Consider the following 21,350-nt stretch of genomic DNA (forward strand, 5'->3'; position numbering starts at 1 on the left):
TAAACTCAATGAGCTGCTCTACAAAGCAACAACAGTGGTGATCATAAAGAACTGATCAGGACTAAACTCAATGAGCTGCTCTACAAAGCAACACCAGTGGTGATCATAAAGAACTGATCAGGACTAAACTCAATGAGCTGCTCTACAAAGCAACACCAGTGGTGATCATAAAGAACTGATCAGGACTAAACTCAATGAGCTGCTCTACAAAGCAACACCAGTGGTGATCATAAAGAACTGATCAGGACTAAACTCAATGAGCTGCTCTACAAAGCAACAACAGTGGTGATCATAAAGAACTGATCAGGACTAAACTCAATGAGCTGCTCTACAAAGCAACACCAGTGGTGATCATAAAGAACTGATCAGGACTAAACTCAATGAGCTGCTCTACAAAGCAACACCAGTGGTGATCATAAAGAACTGATCAGGACTAAACTCAATGAGCTGCTCTACAAAGCAACAACAGTGGTGATCATAAAGAACTGATCAGGACTAAACTCAATGAGCTGCTCTACAAAGCAACAACAGTGGTGATCATAAAGAACTGATCAGGACTAAACTCAATGAGCTGCTCTACAAAGCAACAACGGTGGTGATCATAAAGAACTGATCAGGACTAAACTCAATGAGCTGCTCTACAAAGCAACACCGGTGGTGATCATAAAGAACTGATCAGGACTAAACTCAATGAGCTGCTCTACAAAGCAACAACAGTGGTGATCATAAAGAACTGATCAGGACTAAACTCAATGAGCTGCTCTACAAAGCAACACCAGTGGTGATCATAAAGAACTGATCAGGACTAAACTCAATGAGCTGCTCTACAAAGCAACAACAGTGGTGATCATAAAGAACTGATCAGGACTAAACTCAATGAGCTGCTCTACAAAGCAACACCAGTGGTGATCATAAAGAACTGATCAGGACTAAACTCAATGAGCTGCTCTACAAAGCAACACCAGTGGTGATCATAAAGAACTGATCAGGACTAAACTCAATGAGCTGCTCTACAAAGCAACACCAGTGGTGATCATAAAGAACTGATCAGGACTAAACTCAATGAGCTGCTCTACAAAGCAACACCAGTGGTGATCATAAAGAACTGATCAGGACTAAACTCAACGAGCTGCTCTACAAAGCAACACCAGTGGTGATCATAAAGAACTGATCAGGACTAAACACAATGAGCTGCTCTACAAAGCAACAACAGTGGTGATCATAAAGAACTGATCAGGACTAAACACAATGAGCTGCTCTACAAAGCAACAACAGTGGTGATCATGGATGTGTGGCTGACATTATTAAGGGATGTAGTAATGGCTACATGTTGCTGTTTTGAATCCTGTGTATTATGGCATTGTGACTGACCTGAGGCAACCTTGGCCTTTTCAGTATTTGTCAAGTGTGTGACACTTAATATGCATTAAACAAAGAGAGTGATGTCATCTTTGATTGAAGTCATTACACTATTAATGAAAAAGAAGTTACACACTTTATGTCATAATCAACATATAATGTAATAACTAACTGTAGTAACTATTACATTATGCTCAAAAATGTTATTACGTTATGCGTTCAGCATATTTATTACACATTATTGGCAATGTATTACATTATCAGCATTAATAAAATGTTCAATGTAAAAGTTATCACATTATTAACAGATATTCCATTATTGTCAGTTATTACATTATCTGTCGCTACTGACCGTATAGTTTTCAAGGAAACAAGATGACGTATCCACCCTGATTATGCATGCAAGTGTTGCACTTGCACTGTGTCTATCACACTCCAGCCCGCAACGGAGCTGTATGTAATGCTTCTTGACGTTGGTTTGCACACCGCCATTCAAATGAAGAAGAAAAAGAAGATGGCCTTAAAAAGTTTTACACAGAGTTGGAAAATATTATATTATGACATATTTAATTATCTATCATAAAATTCCCCCTAAATTGTTTTTAAAATACACACATTTCATTGATGTATGTATAAAAAGCACACAAAGTATCTGGTAACTTTCACAATAGAATATGAATCAGATATGATCCGTCACAAGAAACCCCGGGAATGTTTTTATCTTCCCTCCCCCCCACGTGTGTACATCGGTCTCGGGTGGAATGTTTGTTGATGTACACCTATGAGTAGAAACGTATCAAAATTACTGTTGTAATATATATTTATCGGAGTAATGTTGAAATCAAAAACTTTCGTAAAGAAAACCCGATCAGGCGGGATCATGAAAATAGTCCGTGAGCACTACCTGCGAGACGATATTTGGTGCGGAAGTGAAGTTTGTACAGAATGCAAGCAAGAAGAGACTGTGTTGCAGAAAGACGCTTGCATTGAAAGCAACTTGTGTTCTTTCCCACACTATTTACTCCCAGACACAAATATTGTGTTGAGTCAGGTAAGTTACTGTGCAATAATGTCTAACGTAAACGTTATTATTAACAACAAATCAATACAAAAAAGTACATGTATAAAGTAAACGCTAGATTTTCCCACCGCACCACTACAGTTTTAGATGTCTGACACGCCTCTAGTGAAAGTGTGAACCCCACTTATCGAGCTCAGGGTTTCGCAAACTCGGTCCTGCCCCCGTACCCCGGTGGCACGTTCTGGTTTTTGCCCTACCCAGCTGATTAAAATAATCAAAGCTTGATAATGAGTTGAATATTTGAGTCCGCTATGCAGTGCTAGGGCAAAAACCCTGATCTAGCTAACACTAATTTGACCAACTTTCAGGTGTGACATTCTACCACGCTGAGTCAGTATCCCTTTTAATGTCTGTAGATTGATATCCTGGAGGATCCCTTGATCAAGAACGTGATCATTCTGCAGACTGTACTCCAAGAGGTCCGCCACAGGAGCGCTCCCATCTACAAGCGGTTGAAAGACATCCTTCATGACAAGGAAAAACACTTTTACACTTTCACTAACGAACATCACAGGTAGAAAATATATATACTGTTTGCCTTAGATAACTGACTGTAGTGATTTAAGAGGGTGCAGCATAACTTGGTTTTGAATCAGTGACCCTTGGGGTTATTCCACTTACTCCAATGTAGCAATTGACTGAAATAAGTTGGAGCAAGACTGAAGTCAGCATGTTTCCCAACCAAAACAGTTTGGGAGAGTTTGCGCGTATATTAAACGACACAACATTTTGTTTGTTTTTTGGACTTTGGACGTGACTAAGATCTCCTAGGCAAAAAAGTAAATTTAGCTCAGGCTAGTCGCCAGCCGAACTGAAGCATGCTGACTCCTTAACTGTCCATCCATTTGTGATCAAGGCTTTTCAAAGCGACGTATGGTTGTATTCTTCTGTTCCAGAGAAACGTATATAGAGAGAGAGCAGGGGGAAAGCGCCAACGATCGTAATGACAGAGCCATCCGCATATCTACCAAGTGGTACAGTGATCACCTGAACAACACCCCCACGGACAAGAGGTTAAAGGTTGTTTTGCTGACCAACGACCGGGGCAACAAGGAGAAAGCAGAGGAGTCCGGCCTGCTCACATACAGATGTAAGAAACAACACACCTCTGTTACCTCAGTACCCCAAGATGAGACCTCTGTTCTTGTCTTTAACCTTAAACACAAGGTCACAATACTAGGTGTGTTCAACATGTGGACTACATGTTTACTGTAGTAGATGCCGACGACATGTTTACTCTAGTAGATGTGGACTACGTGTTTACTCTAGTAGATGTGGACTACATGTTTACTTTAGTAGATGTGGACTACGTGTTTACTCTAGTAGATGTGGACTACGTGTTTACTCTAGTAGATGTGGACTACGTGTTTACTTTAGTAGATGTGGACGTGTTTACTCTAGTAGATGTACGTGTTTACTCTAGTAGATGTGTTTACTCTAGTAGACTCTAGTAGATGTGGACTACGTGTTTACTCTAGTAGATGTGGACGTGTTTACGTGTTTACTCTAGTAGATGTGGACTACGTGTTTACTCTAGTAGATGTGGACTACGTGTTTACTCTAGTAGATGTGGACTACGTGTTTACTCTAGTAGATGTGGACTACGTGTTTACTTTAGTAGATGTGGACTACGTGTTTACTCTAGTAGATGTGGACTACGTGTTTACTCTAGTAGATGTGGACTACGTGTTTACTCTAGTAGATGTGGACTACGTGTTTACTCTAGTAGATGTGGACTACGTGTTTACTCTAGTAGATGTGGACTACGTGTTTACTCTAGTAGATGTGGACTACGTGTTTACTCTAGTAGATGTGGACTACGTGTTTACTCTAGTAGATGTGGACTACGTGTTTACTTTAGTAGATGTGGACTAGATGTGGACGTGTTTACTCTAGTAGATGTGGACTACGTGTTTACTTTAGTAGATGTGGACTACGTGTTTACTTTAGTAGATGTGGACTACATGTTTACTCTAGTAGATGTGGACTACGTGTAGATTTACTCTTTAGTAGATGTGGACTACGTGTTTACTCTAGTAGATGTGGACTACGTGTTTACTCTAGTAGATGTGGACTACGTGTTTACTCTAGTAGATGTGGACTACGTGTTTACTCTGGTAGTAGTAGATGTTACGTGTTTACTTTAGTAGATGTGGACGTGTTTACGTAGTTTACATGTTTTTAGTAGATGTGGACTACGTGTTTACTTTAGTAGATGTGGACTACGTGTTTACTCTAGTAGATGTGGACTACGTGTTTACTTTAGTAGATGTGGACTACATGTTTACTTTAGTAGATGTGGACTACGTGTTTACTTTAGTAGATGTGGACTACGTGTTTACTTTAGTAGATGTGGACTACGTGTTTACTTTAGTAGATGTGGACTACGTGTTTACTCTAGTAGATGTGGACTACGTGTTTACTCTAGTAGATGTGGACTACATGTTTACTCTAGTAGATGTGGACTACATGTTTACTCTAGTAGATGTGGACTACGTGTTTACTCTAGTAGATGTGGACTACGTGTTTACTCTAGTAGATGTGACTACGTGTTTACTTTAGTAGATGTGGACTACGTGTTTACTTTAGTAGATGTGGACTACATGTTTACTCTAGTAGATGTGGACTACGTGTTTACTCTAGTAGATGTGGACTACGTGTTTGCTCTAGTAGATGTGGACTACGTGTTTACTCTAGTAGATGTGGACTACTCTAGTAGATGTGGACTACGTGTTTACTTTAGTAGATGTGGACTACGTGTTTACTCTAGTAGATGTGGACTACGTGTTTACTTTAGTAGATGTGGACTACGTGTTTACTCTAGTAGATGTGGACTACGTGTTTGCTCTAGTAGATGTGGACTACGTGTTTACTTTCGAAGATGCCGTCTTCATCCATCCTCTGTTCCACACAGGTGAGGAGTACGTCAAGAGTCTGATAGCCAACCCTGAGCTGGTGGATCGACTGGCTTTGACCAACGATGACAAGGTAACTAATACCTACACAATATCATATTTACACATATGTACTTTCTACAGCAGCTATTTTATATTCATAGAGAAAGTTAGATCTGCATATTCATAGAGAAAGTTAGATCTGCATATTCATAGAGAACGTTAGATCTGCATATTCATAGAGAAAGTTAGATCTGCATATTCATAGAGAACGTTAGATCTGCATATTCATAGAGAAAGTTAGATCTGCATATTCATAGAGAACGTTAGATCTGCATATTCATAGAGAAAGTTAGATCTGCATATTCATGGTTATTCCTGTAATTGATCCCTTTAATTTCTCTCTCCCTCCCCCAGAATGAGATCACCAGCAGTAAGGTGTTGTTCCCGGAGCACCTGCCCCTGTCTAGGATCCAGTCTGGGATTAAGAGTGGGACTTTCCAACAGGGAACGTTCCGGGCTAGCAGAGACAACTACTTGGAGGCTACTGTGTTTGTCCACGGAGAAGGAGATGACAGTACAGAGGTGAGTGCTGCTGAAGCATTGCTCATGTTCATTTGTGGATTCTGGCCGTGTAACCTGACATAGAAGTATGGAACATTCTTTAAGTCATCCAACAGTTGCTGAATATTTCCTCATGGTTAGTTAACTCCTCTGTTCATGTACCTGGTTAGTTAACTCCTCTGTTCATGTACCTTGTTAGTTAACTCATCTGTTCATGTACCTGGTTAGTTAACTCATCTGTTCATGTACCTGGTTAGTTAACTCATCTGTTCATGTACCTGGTTAGTTAACTCATCTGTTCATGTACCTGGTTAGTTAACTCCTCTGTTCATGTACCTGGTTAGTTAACTCCTCTGTTCATGTACCTGGTTAGTTAACTCCTCTGTTCATGTACCTGGTTAGTTAACTCCTCTGTTCATGTACCTGGTTAGTTAACTCCTCTGTTCATGTACCTGGTTAGTTAACTCCTCTGTTCATGTACCTGGTTAGTTAACTCCTCTGTTCATGTACCTGGTTAGTTAACTCCTCTGTTCATGTACCTGGTTAGTTAACTCCTCTGTTCATGTACCTGGTTAGTTAACTCCTCTGTTCATGTACCTGGTTAGTTAACTCCTCTGTTCATGTACCTGGTTAGTTAACTCCTCTGTTCATGTACCTGGTTAGTTAACTCCTCTGTTCATGTACCTGGTTAGTTAACTCCTCTGTTCATGTACCTGGTTTGGAAAAGTGAGTAACAGTATAATTCTTCCTTTACCATTGGATGGGAGAATATTTGCTGCTGTTCTAAGTGCCAGCTGGCGAGATGGGGATGAGGGAATGATTGGATGGGAAATGTAAATGAAGCAGCGTTGGTTACCGTGGTAACACTTCCTCTTCCTGTCCCGCCCCTCAGGTTCTGATCCAAGGCCTGCAGAACCTGAACAGGGCTGTCCATCAGGACCTGGTTGCTGTGGAGATCCTGCCTCTGAACCAATGGGTGGCTCCGTCCTCTGTGGTGCTGCAGGACGAGGGGCCCAAGGAGGATGATGTCACAGAGGAGGAGGAGGCAGAGTTGAAGAGTGGTCCGTCTGGGGCGGCGTCACGGAAGCCCACAGGCAGGGTGGTGGGCATCATCAAGCGGAACTGGAGACCCTTCTGTGGCATGCTCTTCCTGTCCCAAATCAAAGAGGTAACTAGCATCACCTCGCTCTGCTCTGTCAATCAACACATCAATCAAATCAAACCCTTCAGAAATCCTACATGAGTATTTATCTATATGGATGCATATACCACCATGCTTTGGTTTCTCTTGTGATTATTTTTGTCGTCTGTCGTACTTGTTTTGTGCTGACGAAGAGATCTCATTGTTCCTGGTCTGTTCTACCCCGTCCTCCCCTTCCCAGGCGACCCGTCACCTCTTCACCCCAGCCGACCGCCGTATCCCCAGGATCCGTATAGAGACGCGCCAGGCGGCCACGTTGGCAGGACAGAGGATCATGGTGGCCGTCGACGGCTGGCCCAAGCACTCCAGATACCCGAATGTATGTGTCTCTCAGGTCCTCTTGATTACAGTTGGGCTGCTCAGATGATCACGTATCATTATGGGATATCAATGCCTGGAGAAGTGTGTGATGTACATGAGATGTGCAGCTCGACTGCAATGAAGAGGACCTGGAACGCAACTCAATCATAACGGCTTATTTCTCCTCTTTCGGTCTTTGAGGAACTAGCAGAGACTAGACACCATTCTCTCCTCCTCTCCCTCTCTCCTCCCTCTCTCCTCCTCTCAGGGCCATTTTGTTCGTAGCCTGGGAAGTGCAGGGGACAAGGAGACGGAGACGGAGGTGCTACTGCTGGAGCATGATGTCCCTCACCAGGACTTCTCACAGGCCGTCCTCAGTTTCCTCCCCAAGATGCCCTGGAACATCACAGAGGAGGTAACTGCACCGCACAGGGGGGTTCTGTTATGGCGGCCATTTTGTGTCAAGACATATATATCAATGGTTGTCAGCTGGTGGCTACGTTGTTGTAGCTATACCAATCAACAATTTGGTAACACTACTTAAAGCCTGTTGGTATAATTGCATTATGGTGTGGTTATACTACTTTGTAAAGGATCATAACATGCTTATAACAGGTAATAATGCATCACTAAACCTTATTTGATCTTCTATCAGGACATGGCTGTGAGAGAGGACCTGAGGAACCTGACCGTCTGCAGTGTGGATCCTCCTGGCTGTACGGACATAGATGATGCTCTGCACTGTAGAGACCTGCCCAATGGAAACCAAGAGGTAGGACACTGAGGAACTAACACAGTTTACCACAGCATTTTATTGGGACGGGTGAATGTTTGGATGAGGTAACAGAATCTATTTTAATTGGTAATATGGTGGAACAGAATTGAAAGTGTGTGTGTGTGTGTGTTTCTTTGTGGGTTGAAGGTTGGTGTCCACATTGCTGATGTGAGCCACTTCATTCGGCCAGGCAACGCTATGGACCTGGAGGCTGCCAACAGAGGAACTACAGTCTACCTGACTGGAAGGGTACAGACCATCTGTTTCATCACATAGTGACCTTGATGAACCCTAACTAGCTCTTTTAGTTTGTCTTAAACGGCACCCTAATCCCTATATAAGTGCACTACTTTTTTTTTTTTTTTTTACCAGAGCCCGGGTCAAAAGTAGTGCACTATATAGGGAATAGGGTGCCATTTCAGTGTTGTATTGCTAACACAGCTGATTGTCTCCCACAGAGGATCGACATGGTTCCTGAACTGCTGAGCTCCAACCTGTGTTCTCTACGATCCAGTGTGGAGAGGTGACATTAAGACTTCCTGAAGACATCATATATGTTGTTGTTGTTGTCATTTACCATTAGTGGTGTTCATGGTGTCTCCTCTCGGCAGGCTGGCCTTCTCTTGTATATGGGAGATCAACGACAAGGCTGAGATAGTCAAGACCAGATTCACTAAAAGTGTCATCAACTCCAAGGTAGAGGGAGAGGAAACTCACACATTTGACAATGTAACAGTTGTGATTGAGACGATGTAAGAAATGCCCCTCAGGGATCAATAAAGTTTATTAAATTGAATGATAATTCTTCCTCCAGGCCTCGCTGACGTACGCCGAGGCCCAGATGAGGATTGATGACGCCAACATGAATGATGACACCACCAAGAGCTTACGAGGCCTGAACAGACTAGCCAAGATCCTGAAGAAACGGAGGATAGAGAAAGGGTGAGGTTTCGAGACCTGAACAGACTAGCCAGGATCCTGAAGAGAGGATAGAGGAAGAGGTTACTAGACCTGAACAGACTAGCCAGGACCCTGAAGAGACAGGATAGAGAAAGAGTAAGAGGTTACAAGATCCTGAAGAGACAGGATAGAGAAAGGGTGAGGTTTCGAGACCTGAACAGAGGCCTGAACAGAGGCCTGAACAGCCAAGATCCTGAAGAGACAGGATAGAGAAAGGGTGAGGTTTCGAGACCTGAACAGACTAGCCAGGACCCTGAAGAGAGGATAGAGAAAGAGTAAGAGGTTACGAGACCTGAACAGACTAGCCAGGACCCTGAAGAGACCGAGGATAGAGAAAGAGTAAGAGGTTACTAAACCTGAACAGACTAGCCAGGACCCTGAAGAGACAAGATAGAGTAAGAGGTTACTAAACCTGAACAGACTAGCCAGGACCCTGAAGAGACAAGATAGAGAAAGAGTAAGAGGTTACGAGACCTGAACAGACTAGCCAGGACCCTGAAGAGACAAGATAGAGAAAGGGTAAGAGGTTACGAGACCTGAACAGACTAGCCAGGACCCTGAAGAGACCGAGAGATAGAGAAAGAGTAAGAGGTTACTAGACCTGAACAGACTAGCCAGGACCCTGAAGAGACAAGATAGAGAAAGGGTAAGAGGTTACGAGACCTGAACAGACTAGCCAGGACCCTGAAGAGATGATAGAGAAAGGGTAAGAGGTTACGAGGCCTGAACAGACTAGCCAGGATCCTGAAGAGATGATAGAGAAAGGGTAAGAGGTTACGAGGCCTGAACAGACTAGCCAGGACCCTGAAAGACAGGATAGAGAAAGAGTAAGAGGTTACGAGGCCTGAACAGACTAGCCAGGATCCTGAAGAGACCGAGGATAGAGGAAGGGTAAGAGGTTACGAGGCCTGAACAGACTAGCCAGGACCCTGAAGACAGGATAGAGAAAGGGTGAGGTTTCGAGACCTGAACAGACTAGGCAGGACCCTGAAGAGACAGGATAGAGAAAGGGTAAGAGGCCTGAACAGACTAGACAGGACCCTGAAGAGACAGGATAGAGAAAGGGTGAGGTTTCGAGACCTGAACAGACTAGGCAGGACCCTGAAGAGACAGGATAGAGAAAGGGTAAGAGGCCTGAACAGACTAGCCAGGACCCTGAAGAGACAGGATAGAGAAAGGGTAAGAGGCCTGAACAGACTAGCCAGGACCCTGAAGAGACAGGATAGAGAAAGGGTAAGAGGCCTGAACAGACTAGGCAGGACCCTGAAGAGACAGGATAGAGAAAGGGTAAGAGGCCTGAACAGACTAGCCAGGACCCTGAAGAGACAGGATAGAGAAAGGGTAAGAGGCCTGAACAGACTAGCCAGGACCCTGAAGAGACAGGATAGAGAAAGGGTAAGAGGCCTGAACAGACTAGCCAGGACCCTGAAGAGACAGGATAGAGAAAGGGTAAGAGGCCTGAACAGACTAGGCAGGACCCTGAAGAGACAGGATAGAGAAAGGGTAAGAGGCCTGAACAGACTAGCCAGGACCCTGAAGAGACAGGATAGAGAAAGGGTAAGAGGTTAGGAGGCCTGAACAGACTAGCCAGGACCCTGAAGAGACAGGATAGAGAAAGGGTAAGAGGCCTGAACAGACTAGGCAGGACCCTGAAGAGACAGGATAGAGAAAGGGTAAGAGACCTGAACAGACTAGCCAGGACCCTGAAGAGACAGGATAGAGAAAGGGTAAGAGGCCTGAACAGACTAGCCAGGACCCTGAAGAGACAGGATAGAGAAAGGGTAAGAGGCCTGAACAGACTAGCCAGGACCCTGAAGAGACAGGATAGAGAAAGGGTAAGAGGCCTGAACAGACTAGCCAGGACCCTGAAGAGACAGGATAGAGAAAGGGTAAGAGGCCTGAACAGACTAGCCAGGATCCTGAAGAGACAGGATAGAGAAAGGGTCTGTGATGTCAGTAGTTGATAACCTTTTCCCTAACTGTTGAAAGAGACGGATCATTAGAACTGTGGCAGATTGATGTATTCCCGAAGGTGATTAGTTGGTTGATGGATTGATTGTGTTTATTGATCTGGTTGCTGGTGTCATTAATCTATATGTTGTACTCTGTGTGGAATGTATAAATACATGTCTTTGTTGGTAATCTAACATGGTGGTTTTCCGTTGTGTGTTTCAGTGCGTTGACTCTCTCCTCGCCCGAGGTTCGCTTCCACATCGACAGTGAGACTCACGATCCCATAGACCTACAGACCAAGGAACTCAAGTACGTTGTTAAGCTTTTAGAATATAGAATTTAAAATAAGGTTTTTAGAATATAGAATTTAAAATAAGGTTTTTAGAATATAGAATTTAAAATAAGGCTTTTAGAATATAGAATTTAAAATAAGGTTCTATTCATGGGGCTTGAAACTGTGCTGTCGTTTTGACCCTGACTAACATGGTTTAAACTTCAACAAGTTCATCTGAATTCACATGAATATTGACAGGCTTTTTGTTGCCTGTCAAAGCATCCTGCTGTTTCCAGTTGTTCCTTGTCACTGGGTTATAACATCCAGCAGTAGATCTCTGCTCAGAGACTTGATGTTCACGCTGTATCGGTGGGTTCAAATTCAAATAACTTTATTGTTCCCCAGGGAGACCAACTCGATGGTGGAGGAGTTCATGTTGCTGGCCAACATCTCAGTAGCTCAGAAGATTTATGATGAGTTCTCAGAGTGCGCTCTTCTCAGGAAGCACCCTGCCCCTCCTCCATCCAACTACGACATCCTCAACAAGGCTGCCAAGTCTAAGGTACATCTACGTATTCAGACTGACTAGACATCAACATCTAAAACAAGTCTAAGGTACATCTACGTATTCAGACTGACTAGACATCAACATCTAAAACAAGTCTAAGGTACATCTACGTATTCAGACTGACTAGACATCAACATCTAAAACAAGTCTAAGGTACATCTACGTATTCAGACTGACTAGACATCAACATCTAAAACAAGTCTAAGGTACATCTACGTATTCAGACTGACTAGACATCAACATCTAAAACAAGTCTAAGGTACATCTACGTATTCAGACTGACTAGACATCAACATCTAAAACAAGTCTAATGACCTCTATATATTCAGACTAGACATCAACATCTAAAACAAGTCTAATGACATCTATATATTCAGACTAGACATCAACATCTAAAACAAGTCTAATGACATCTATATATTCAGACTAGACATCTAAAACCAGTCTAATGACAGGTACATCTATAGACAATACTTCTATCTATAACCAGTCTAATGACAGGTACATCTATAGACAATACTTCTATCTATAACCAGTCTAATGACAGGTACATCTATAGACAATACTTCTATCTATAACCAGTCTAATGACAGGTACATCTATAGACAATACTACATCTATCTATAACCAGTCTAATGACAGGTACATCTATAGACAATACTTCTATCTATAACCAGTCTAATGACAGGTACATCTATAGACAATACTTCTATCTATAACCAGTCTAATGACAGGTACATCTATAGACAATACTTCTATCTATAACCAGTCTAATGACAGGTACATCTATAGACAATACTTCTATCTATAACCAGTCTAATGACAGGTACATCTATAGACAATACTTCTATCTATAACCAGTCTAATGACAGGTACATCTATAGACAATACTTCTATCTATAACCAGTCTAATGACAGGTACATCTATAGACAATACTTCTATCTATAACCAGTCTAATGACAGGTACATCTATAGACAATACTTCTATCTATAACCAGTCTAATGACAGGTACATCTATAGACAATACTTCTATCTATAACCAGTCTAATGACAGGTACATCTATAGACAATACTTCTATCTATAACCAGTCTAATGACAGGTACATCTATAGACAATACTTCTATCTATAACCAGTCTAATGACAGGTACATCTATAGACAATACTTCTATCTATAACCAGTCTAATGACAGGTACATCTATAGACAATACTTCTATCTATAACCAGTCTAATGACAGGTACATCTATAGACAATACTTAACCAGTCTAATATCTATAACCAGTCTAATGACAGTCTACATCTATAGACAATACTTCTATCTATAACCAGTCTAATGACAGGTACATCTATAGACAATACTTCTATCTATAACCAGTCTAATGACAGGTACATCTATAGACAATACTTCTATCTATAACCAGTCTAATGACAGGTACATCTATAGACAATACTTCTATCTATAACCAGTCTAATGACAGGTACATCTATAGACAATACTTCTATCTATAACCAGTCTAATGACAGGTACATCTATAGACAATACTTCTATCTATAACCAGTCTAATGACAGGTACATCTATAGACAATACTTCTATCTATAACCAGTCTAATGACAGGTACATCTATAGACAATACTTCTATCTATAACCAGTCTAATGACAGGTACATCTAATAGACAATGACACTTCTATCTATAACCAGTCTAATGACAGGTACATCTATAGACAATACTTCTATCTATAACCAGTCTAATGACAGGTACATCTATAGACAATACTTCTATCTATAACCAGTCTAATGACCGGTACATCTATAGACAATACTTCTATCTATAACCCAGTTTTAATAAGACTTGATATTTCTTGGGGACAATTGTTCCTTTCCGGGTCGAAGGACAACGAAGGACAACGAAATAGGGACTGACGTAGAACCTTCAGTCTAATGTAGTCCTCACGTTGTTGTTTCTGACAGTCTAATGTAGTCCTAACGTTGTTGTTTCTGACATCAGTCTAATGTAGTCCTAACGTTGTTGTTTCTGACATCAGTCTAATGTAGTCCTAACGTTGTTGTTTCTGACATCAGTCTAATGTAGTCCTAACGTTGTTGTTTCTGACATCAGTCTAATGTAGTCCTCACGTTGTTGTTTCTGACATCAGTCTAATGTAGTCCTCACGTTGTTGTTTCTGACACAGTCTAATGTAGTCCTAACGTTGTTGTTTCTGACAGTCTAATGTAGTCCTAACGTTGTTGTTTCTGACATCAGTCTAATGTAGTCCTAACGTTGTTGTTTCTGACATCAGTCTAATGTAGTCCGTTGTTGTTTCTAATGTAGTTGTTGTTTCTGACAGTCTAATGTAGTCATAACTTTGTTGTTTCTGACATCAGTCTAATGTAGTCCTCACGTTGTTGTTTCTGACAGTCTAATGTAGTCCTAACGTTGTTGTTTCTGACATCAGTCTAATGTAGTCCTCACGTTGTTGTTTCTGACAGTCTAATGTAGTCCTCACGTTGTTGTTTCTGACAGTCTAATGTAGTCCTAATGTTGTTGTTTCTGACATCAGTCTAATGTAGTCCTCACGTTGTTGTCCCTCCCCTCAGGACATGGTGATCCACACGGACTCGGCCAAGGCTCTAGCTGACTCTCTGGACGCGGCCCAGGTGGACGGCTTCCCTTACTTCAACACCTTGCTGCGTATCCTAGCAACACGCTGCATGATGCAGGCTGTGTACTTCTGCTCCGGGATGGACAGTGACTTCCACCACTATGGACTGGCCTCTCCCATCTACACACACTTCACCTCACCTATCAGACGGTGAGAACACACACTTCACCTCACCTATCAGACGGTGAGAACACACACTTCACCTCACCTATCAGACGGTGAGAACACACACTTCACCTCACCTATCAGACGGTGAGAACACACTCTCTCTCTACTCCTGACTGGTCCACACTCCCCCCCCACCTCTGACTGGACCACCACTACCCCCCTTCTCTACCTCTGACTGGACCACACCCCTCCTCTACTCCTGACTGGTCCACCCCCACCCCCCCTTCTCTACTCCTGACTGGTCCATCCACACCCCCCCTTCCTCTACTCTGACTGGTTCTGATGTGATTGTAACCTCTACAGATACTCTGACATCATCGTGCATCGGCTGCTGGCTGTAGCCATTGGAGCAGACAGCACTTACCCAGACCTGATGGACAAACACAAGCAGTCTGCCCTCTGCAACAACCTCAACTACAGACACAAGATGGCCCAGTACGCACAGCGAGCCTCTGTAGCCTTCCACACACAGGTACTGGACCCACCCAACACACTGACGTGTTAGAGCCTCTAACCTTCCACACACAGGTACTGGACTCACCCAACACACTGACCTGTTAGAGCCTCTGTAGCCTACCACACACAGGTACTGGACTCACCCAACACACTGACCTGTTAGAGCCTCTGTAGCCTACCACACACAGGTACTGGACTCACCCAACACACTGACCTGTTAGAGCCTCTAGCCTTCCACACACAGGTACTGGACTCACCCAACACACTGATCTGTTAGAGCCTCTGTAGCCTACCACACACAGGTACTGGACCCACCTACCACACACAGGTACTGGACTCACCCAACACACTGACCTGTTAGAGCCTCTAGCCTTCCACACACAGGTACTGGACCCACCCAACACACTGACCTGTTAGAGCCATTGTAGCCTACCACACACAGGTACTAGACTCACCCAACACACTGACCTGTTAGAGCCTCTGTAGCCTACCACACACAGGTACTGGACCCACCTACCACACACAGGTACTGGACCCACCCAACACACTGACCTGTTACCACACACAGAGCCTGACCTGTTAGAGCCTACCACACACAGGTACTGGACCCACCTACCACACACAGGTACTGGACCCACCCAACACACTGACCTGTTAGAGCCTCTAGCCTTCCACACACAGGTACTGGACCCACCTACCACACACAGGTACTGGACCCACCCAACACACTGACCTGTTAGAGCCTCTAGCCTACCACACACAGGTACTGGACTCACCCAACACACTGACCTGTTAGAGCCTCTAGCCTTCCACACACAGGTACTGGACCCACCTTCCACACACAGGTACTGGACTCACCCAACACACTGACCTGTTAGAGCCTCTAGCCTTCCACACACAGGTACTGGACTCACCCAACACACTGACCTGTTAGAGCCTCTGTAGCCTACCACACACAGGTACTGGACCCACCTACCACACACAGGTACTGGACTCACCCAACACACTGACCTGTTAGAGCCTCTAGCCTTCCACACACAGGTACTGGACTCACCCAACACACTGACCTGTTAGAGCCTCTGTAGCCTACCACACACAGGTACTAGACTCACCCAACACACTGACCTGTTAGAGCCTCTGTAGCCTACCACACACAGGTACTGGACTCACCCAACACACTGACCTGTTAGAACCACTGTAGCCTACCACACACAGGTACTGGACTCACCCAACACACTGACCTGTTACCTGTTAGAGCCCAGCCTACCACACACAGGTACTGGACTCACCCAACACACTGACCTGTTAGAGCCTCTAGCCTTCCACACACAGGTACTGGACTCACCCAACACACTGACCTGTTAGAGCCTCTAGCCTTCCACACACAGGTACTGGACTCACCCAACACACTGACCTGTTAGAGCCTCTAGCCTTCCACACACAGGTACTGGACCCACCCAACACACTGACCTGTTAGAGCCTCTGTAGCCTACCACACACAGGTACTGGACTCACCCAACACACTGACCTGTTAGAGCCTCTAGCCTACCACACACAGGTACTGGACTCACCCAACACACTGACCTGTTAGAGCCTCTAGCCTACCACACACAGGTACTGGACTCACCCAACACACTGATCTGTTAGAGCACTCTGAGCCTACCACACACAGGTAGCCTACCACACACAGGTACTGGACTCACCCAACACACTGACCTGTTAGAGCCTCTAGCCTTCCACACACAGGTACTGGACCCACCCAACACACTGACCTGTTAGAGCCACTGTAGCCTACCACACACAGGTACTAGACTCACCCAACACACTGACCTGTTAGAGCCTCTAGCCTTCCACACACAGGTACTGGACCCACCTGGACCCACCCAACACACTGACCTGTTAGAGCCTCTAGCCTACCACACACAGGTACTAGACTCACCCAACACACTGACCTGTTAGAGCCTCTAGCCTACCACACACAGGTACTAGACTCACCCAACACACTGACCTGTTAGAGCCTCTGTAGCCTACCACACACAGGTACTGGACTCACCCAACACACTGACCTGTTAGAGCCTCTGTAGCCTACCACACACAGGTACTGGACTCACCCAACACACTGACCTGTTAGAGCCTCTAGCCTTCCACACACAGGTACTGGACCCACCTTCCCCACACAGGTACTGGACTCACCCAACACACTGACCTGTTAGAGCCTCTACATTTACATGTACATTTAAGTCATTAGCCTTCCACACACAGGTACTGGACTCACCCAACACACTGACCTGTTAGAGCCTCTGTAGCCTACCACACACAGGTACTGGACCCACCTACCACACACAGGTACTGGACTCACCCAACACACTGACCTGTTAGAGCCTCTGTAGCCTACCACACACAGGTACTGGACCCACCTACCACACACAGGTACTGGACTCACCCAACACACTGACCTGTTAGAGCCTCTGTAGCCTACCACACACAGGTACTGGACCCACCTACCACACACAGGTACTGGACTCACCCAACACACTGACCTGTTAGAGCCTCTGTAGCCTACCACACACAGGTACTGGACTCACCCAACACACTGACCTGTTAGAGCCTCTAGCCTTCCACACACAGGTACTGGACCCACCCAACACAATGACCTGTTAGAGCCTCTGTAGCCTACCACACACAGGTACTGGACTCACCCAACACACTGACCTGTTAGAGCCTCTAGCCTTCCACACACAGGTACTGGACTCACCCAACACACTGACCTGTTAGAGCCTCTGTAGCCTACCACACACAGGTACTGGACTCACCCAACACACTGACCTGTTAGAGCCTCTAGCCTTCCACACACAGGTACTGGACCCACCCAACACACTGACCTGTTAGAGCCTCTAGCCTTCCACACACAGGTACTGGACCCACCCAACACACTGACCTGTTAGAGCCACTGTAGCCTACCACACACAGGTACTGGACTCACCCAACACACTGACCTGTTAGAGCCTCTAGCCTTCCACACACAGGTACTGGACCCACCTACCAACACACTGACCTGGACCCACCCAACACACTGACCTGTTAGAGCCTCTGTAGCCTACCACACACAGGTACTGGACTCACCCAACACACTGACCTGTTAGAGCCACTGTAGCCTACCACACACAGGTACTGGACTCACCCAACACACTGACCTGTTAGAGCCTCTGTAGCCTACCACACACAGGTACTGGACCCACCCAACACACTGACCTGTTAGAGCCTCTAGCCTTCCACACACAGGTACTGGACCCACCTACCACACACAGGTACTGGACTCACCCAACACACTGACCTGTTAGAGCCTCTGTAGCCTACCACACACAGGTACTGGACTCACCCAACACACTGACCTGTTAGAGCCACTGTAGCCTACCACACACAGGTACTGGACTCACCCAACACACTGACCTGTTAGAGCCTCTGTAGCCTACCACACACAGGTACTGGACCCACCCAACACACTGACCTGTTAGAGCCTCTAGCCTAGACCACACACAGGTAGCCTACCACACACAGGTACTGGACCCACCCAACACACTGACCTGTTAGAGCCTCTAGCCTACCACACACAGGTACTGGACTCACAACAGGTACTAGACTCACCCAACACACTGACCTGTTAGAGCCTCAGGTACTGGACTCACCACACACAGGTACTGGACCCACCTACCACACACAGGTACTGGACTCACCCAACACACTGACCTGTTAGAGCCTCTAGCCTTCCACACACAGGTACTGGACCCACCCAACACACTGACCTGTTAGAGCCTCTGTAGCCTACCACACACAGGTACTGGACCCACCCAACACACTGACCTGTTAGAGCCTCTAGCCTACCACACACAGGTACTAGACTCACCCAACACACTGACCTGTTAGAGCCTCTAGCCTACCACACACAGGTACTAGACTCACCCAACACACTGACCTGTTAGAGCCTCTAGCCTACCACACACAGGTACTAGACCCACCCAACACACTGACCTGTTAGAGCCTCTAGCCTACCACACACAGGTACTAGACTCACCCAACACACTGACCTGTTAGAGCCTCTAGCGTACCTGTTAGAGCCTCACACACAGGTACTAGACTCACCCAACACACTGACCTGTTAGAGCCTCTAGCCTACCACACACAGGTACTGGACCCACCCAACACACTGACCTGTTAGAGCCTCTAGCCTAGAGCCTCTAGCCCACACACAGGTACTAGACTCACCCAACACACTGACCTGTTAGAGCCTCTGTAGCCTACCACACACAGGTACTGGACACAGGTACTGTACTCACCCAACACACTGACCTGTTAGAGCCTCTAGCCTTCCACACACAGGTACTGGACTAACTATTTAACCAGGAAGTCCCATTGAAGACGAGGGACCCATTTTTACAAAAGGACAACTAGGTCATATTCATTAGTGCACTAGCAAATTTCTTTGCAACGGAAATTGAAAAATAACATTTCTTACTGGACATTTCCGGGTAGTCGCTCCCTGTTTCCATCTGTTTGACGAGATAATGTGTCGTTTCCTCCAGCTGTTCTTCAAGAGCAGAGGCATCCTGAACGAAGAGGGCTTCATCCTGTTTGTGAGGAAGAACGCCATCATCGTCCTCATCCCTAAGTTTGGTCTGGAGGGAACGGTGTTCTTTGAGAACAAAGATAAACCCAGCCCCAAACTGATCTTCAACGAAGAGGTACCCTCGTTGTGTGTCAGAGAAAACTAAAGCTTTTTTTTTTTGTGTGTATGGATCAACTGTAACTGTGTGTGTGTGTGTGTGTGTGTGTGTGTGTGTGTGTGTGCAGGCTCCTAGTCTGACGGTGGAGGGCCACTCCTTCAACATGTTTGACAAGGTCAAAGTGACAATCAGTCTGGATGCGTCCAACGTCCAGCACCAGAAGATCAGGATGTCCCTGGTCGAACCTGTGGTACGTTTGTTGTTTCAAACTGAATCTCTCTGTAATTACAGAGATCCTATGGTGGTTATTTCCATGAAGTACAACCACGTTCAGGTAACGGTTTGTGTCCGACGAGGTAAAATAGCCATCTGTCATGTCAAATCACTCATTTCAGGCTTGGACATGTAACTAATATGGTTGTTTTCTAGATCTCTGGAGTGAGTGTGGCGCCGTCTGAACCAGAACCAGAGGTCAAGAGAGCTAAACTGGACCGTTGAACAACACCATCCTCAGACTGAAACTCTTCTCCGAGCTCAGTTTAGAGTTATTTTAAATGTTTAGCTTTTCTTTTCTACATTACAAGCACAGAACATCCTGTGGTTAATATGTTTATGATTTTAAAACCTTCAGTCAGAACCTTTTTCCTTGACTTAATGTCATCCTTCCAGGTAAATGTTAATGGGATGCCAGTAACCTGTAGAATGGGATGATATATTGTATTTCTAGTCCTGACCGGTCTATTCTGGAAGGAATGTTACCTTGTAAAACTCTCAATAAAGCTCTTGGTTTTAGCCAATATTCCTTTTCTCATCTCTTTGTCTAGTCTCTGTTTTGTGATTGGAATAGGTGCATTTAGCCCATGTTCCTTTCTCATCTCTTTGTCTAGTCTGAAATGCACCTATCTCTTTTCCAATCTGTTTTGTGACAAAACATGATCTCTTTGACAAAGAGATGAGAAAGGCAACATGTTCCTTTTCATCTCTAAATGCACCTACTCCAATCACAAAACAGACTAGACAATGTTCCTTTCTCATCTCTTTGTCTAGTTTGTGATTGGAGTAGGTGCATTTAAATCACATGTAGCCAGGAAACTGAAGAGTAGCCCAGTTGTACAACATTTAATGTGGCTCAGTGGTCTAGTCAGAACGTTACACTCATTCAATAACACTTCCTCCATAAAACATGTCATTTAATCAGCTGATGGTGGCTTTGTTTAAAGGGGAGCTCTGCAGTTATACAAATATTTATAACAAAATGTACAATAAAAATCATTTTATCACAATTCACATTCCCGTAATTGTTTAACTGATTAAAAATAATGCTAAATTCACAATCAACAAGAATATAAAATGTATAAATACATAACTGAAAGTCAAGTTTCATCTGTCCCTTGTTCATGTCAACACTAC

The 21,350-nt window shown here is 44.6% G+C and overlaps 1 protein-coding gene and 1 long non-coding RNA gene across 2 annotated transcripts; both read left to right on the forward strand.

The window, feature by feature from the left end:
* Positions 1–2,080: 2,080 nt before the first annotated feature.
* dis3 (DIS3 exosome endoribonuclease and 3'-5' exoribonuclease) lies at positions 2,081–20,751 on the forward strand. Its single transcript, XM_065022589.1, has 20 exons — positions 2,081–2,410; positions 2,797–2,954; positions 3,337–3,530; positions 5,355–5,428; positions 5,752–5,919; positions 6,791–7,066; positions 7,281–7,418; positions 7,668–7,814; positions 8,055–8,171; positions 8,322–8,423; positions 8,633–8,697; positions 8,786–8,870; positions 8,989–9,116; positions 11,310–11,396; positions 11,767–11,923; positions 14,531–14,745; positions 15,067–15,235; positions 19,800–19,958; positions 20,068–20,190; positions 20,370–20,751. The coding sequence occupies exons 1-20, from the start codon at positions 2,192–2,194 to the stop codon at positions 20,436–20,438; spliced, it is 2,850 nt and encodes a 949-aa protein (XP_064878661.1). The 5' UTR covers positions 2,081–2,191; the 3' UTR covers positions 20,439–20,751.
* Positions 18,281–19,305, forward strand: LOC135572536 (uncharacterized). Its single transcript, XR_010464376.1, has 3 exons — positions 18,281–18,445; positions 18,502–18,701; positions 18,915–19,305. It is a non-coding gene; the product is annotated as an uncharacterized LOC135572536 (long non-coding RNA).
* Positions 20,752–21,350: the final 599 nt, after the last annotated feature.

The sequence above is a fragment of the Oncorhynchus nerka genome, linkage group LG2 (assembly GCF_034236695.1).
Source record: "Oncorhynchus nerka isolate Pitt River linkage group LG2, Oner_Uvic_2.0, whole genome shotgun sequence".
NCBI classification, from domain to species: Eukaryota; Metazoa; Chordata; class Actinopteri; order Salmoniformes; family Salmonidae; genus Oncorhynchus; species Oncorhynchus nerka.

Coding starts and splice junctions, on each gene's coding strand:
- dis3 (XM_065022589.1), top strand. CDS start 2,192: ATGTTGAAATCAAAAACTTTCGTAAAGAAAACCCGATCAGGCGGGATC. Junction 5,920..6,790: donor AAGGAGATGACAGTACAGAG/GTGAGTGCTGCT, acceptor CCCGCCCCTCAG/GTTCTGATCCAAGGCCTGCA. Junction 8,172..8,321: donor TGCCCAATGGAAACCAAGAG/GTAGGACACTGA, acceptor TGTGGGTTGAAG/GTTGGTGTCCACATTGCTGA.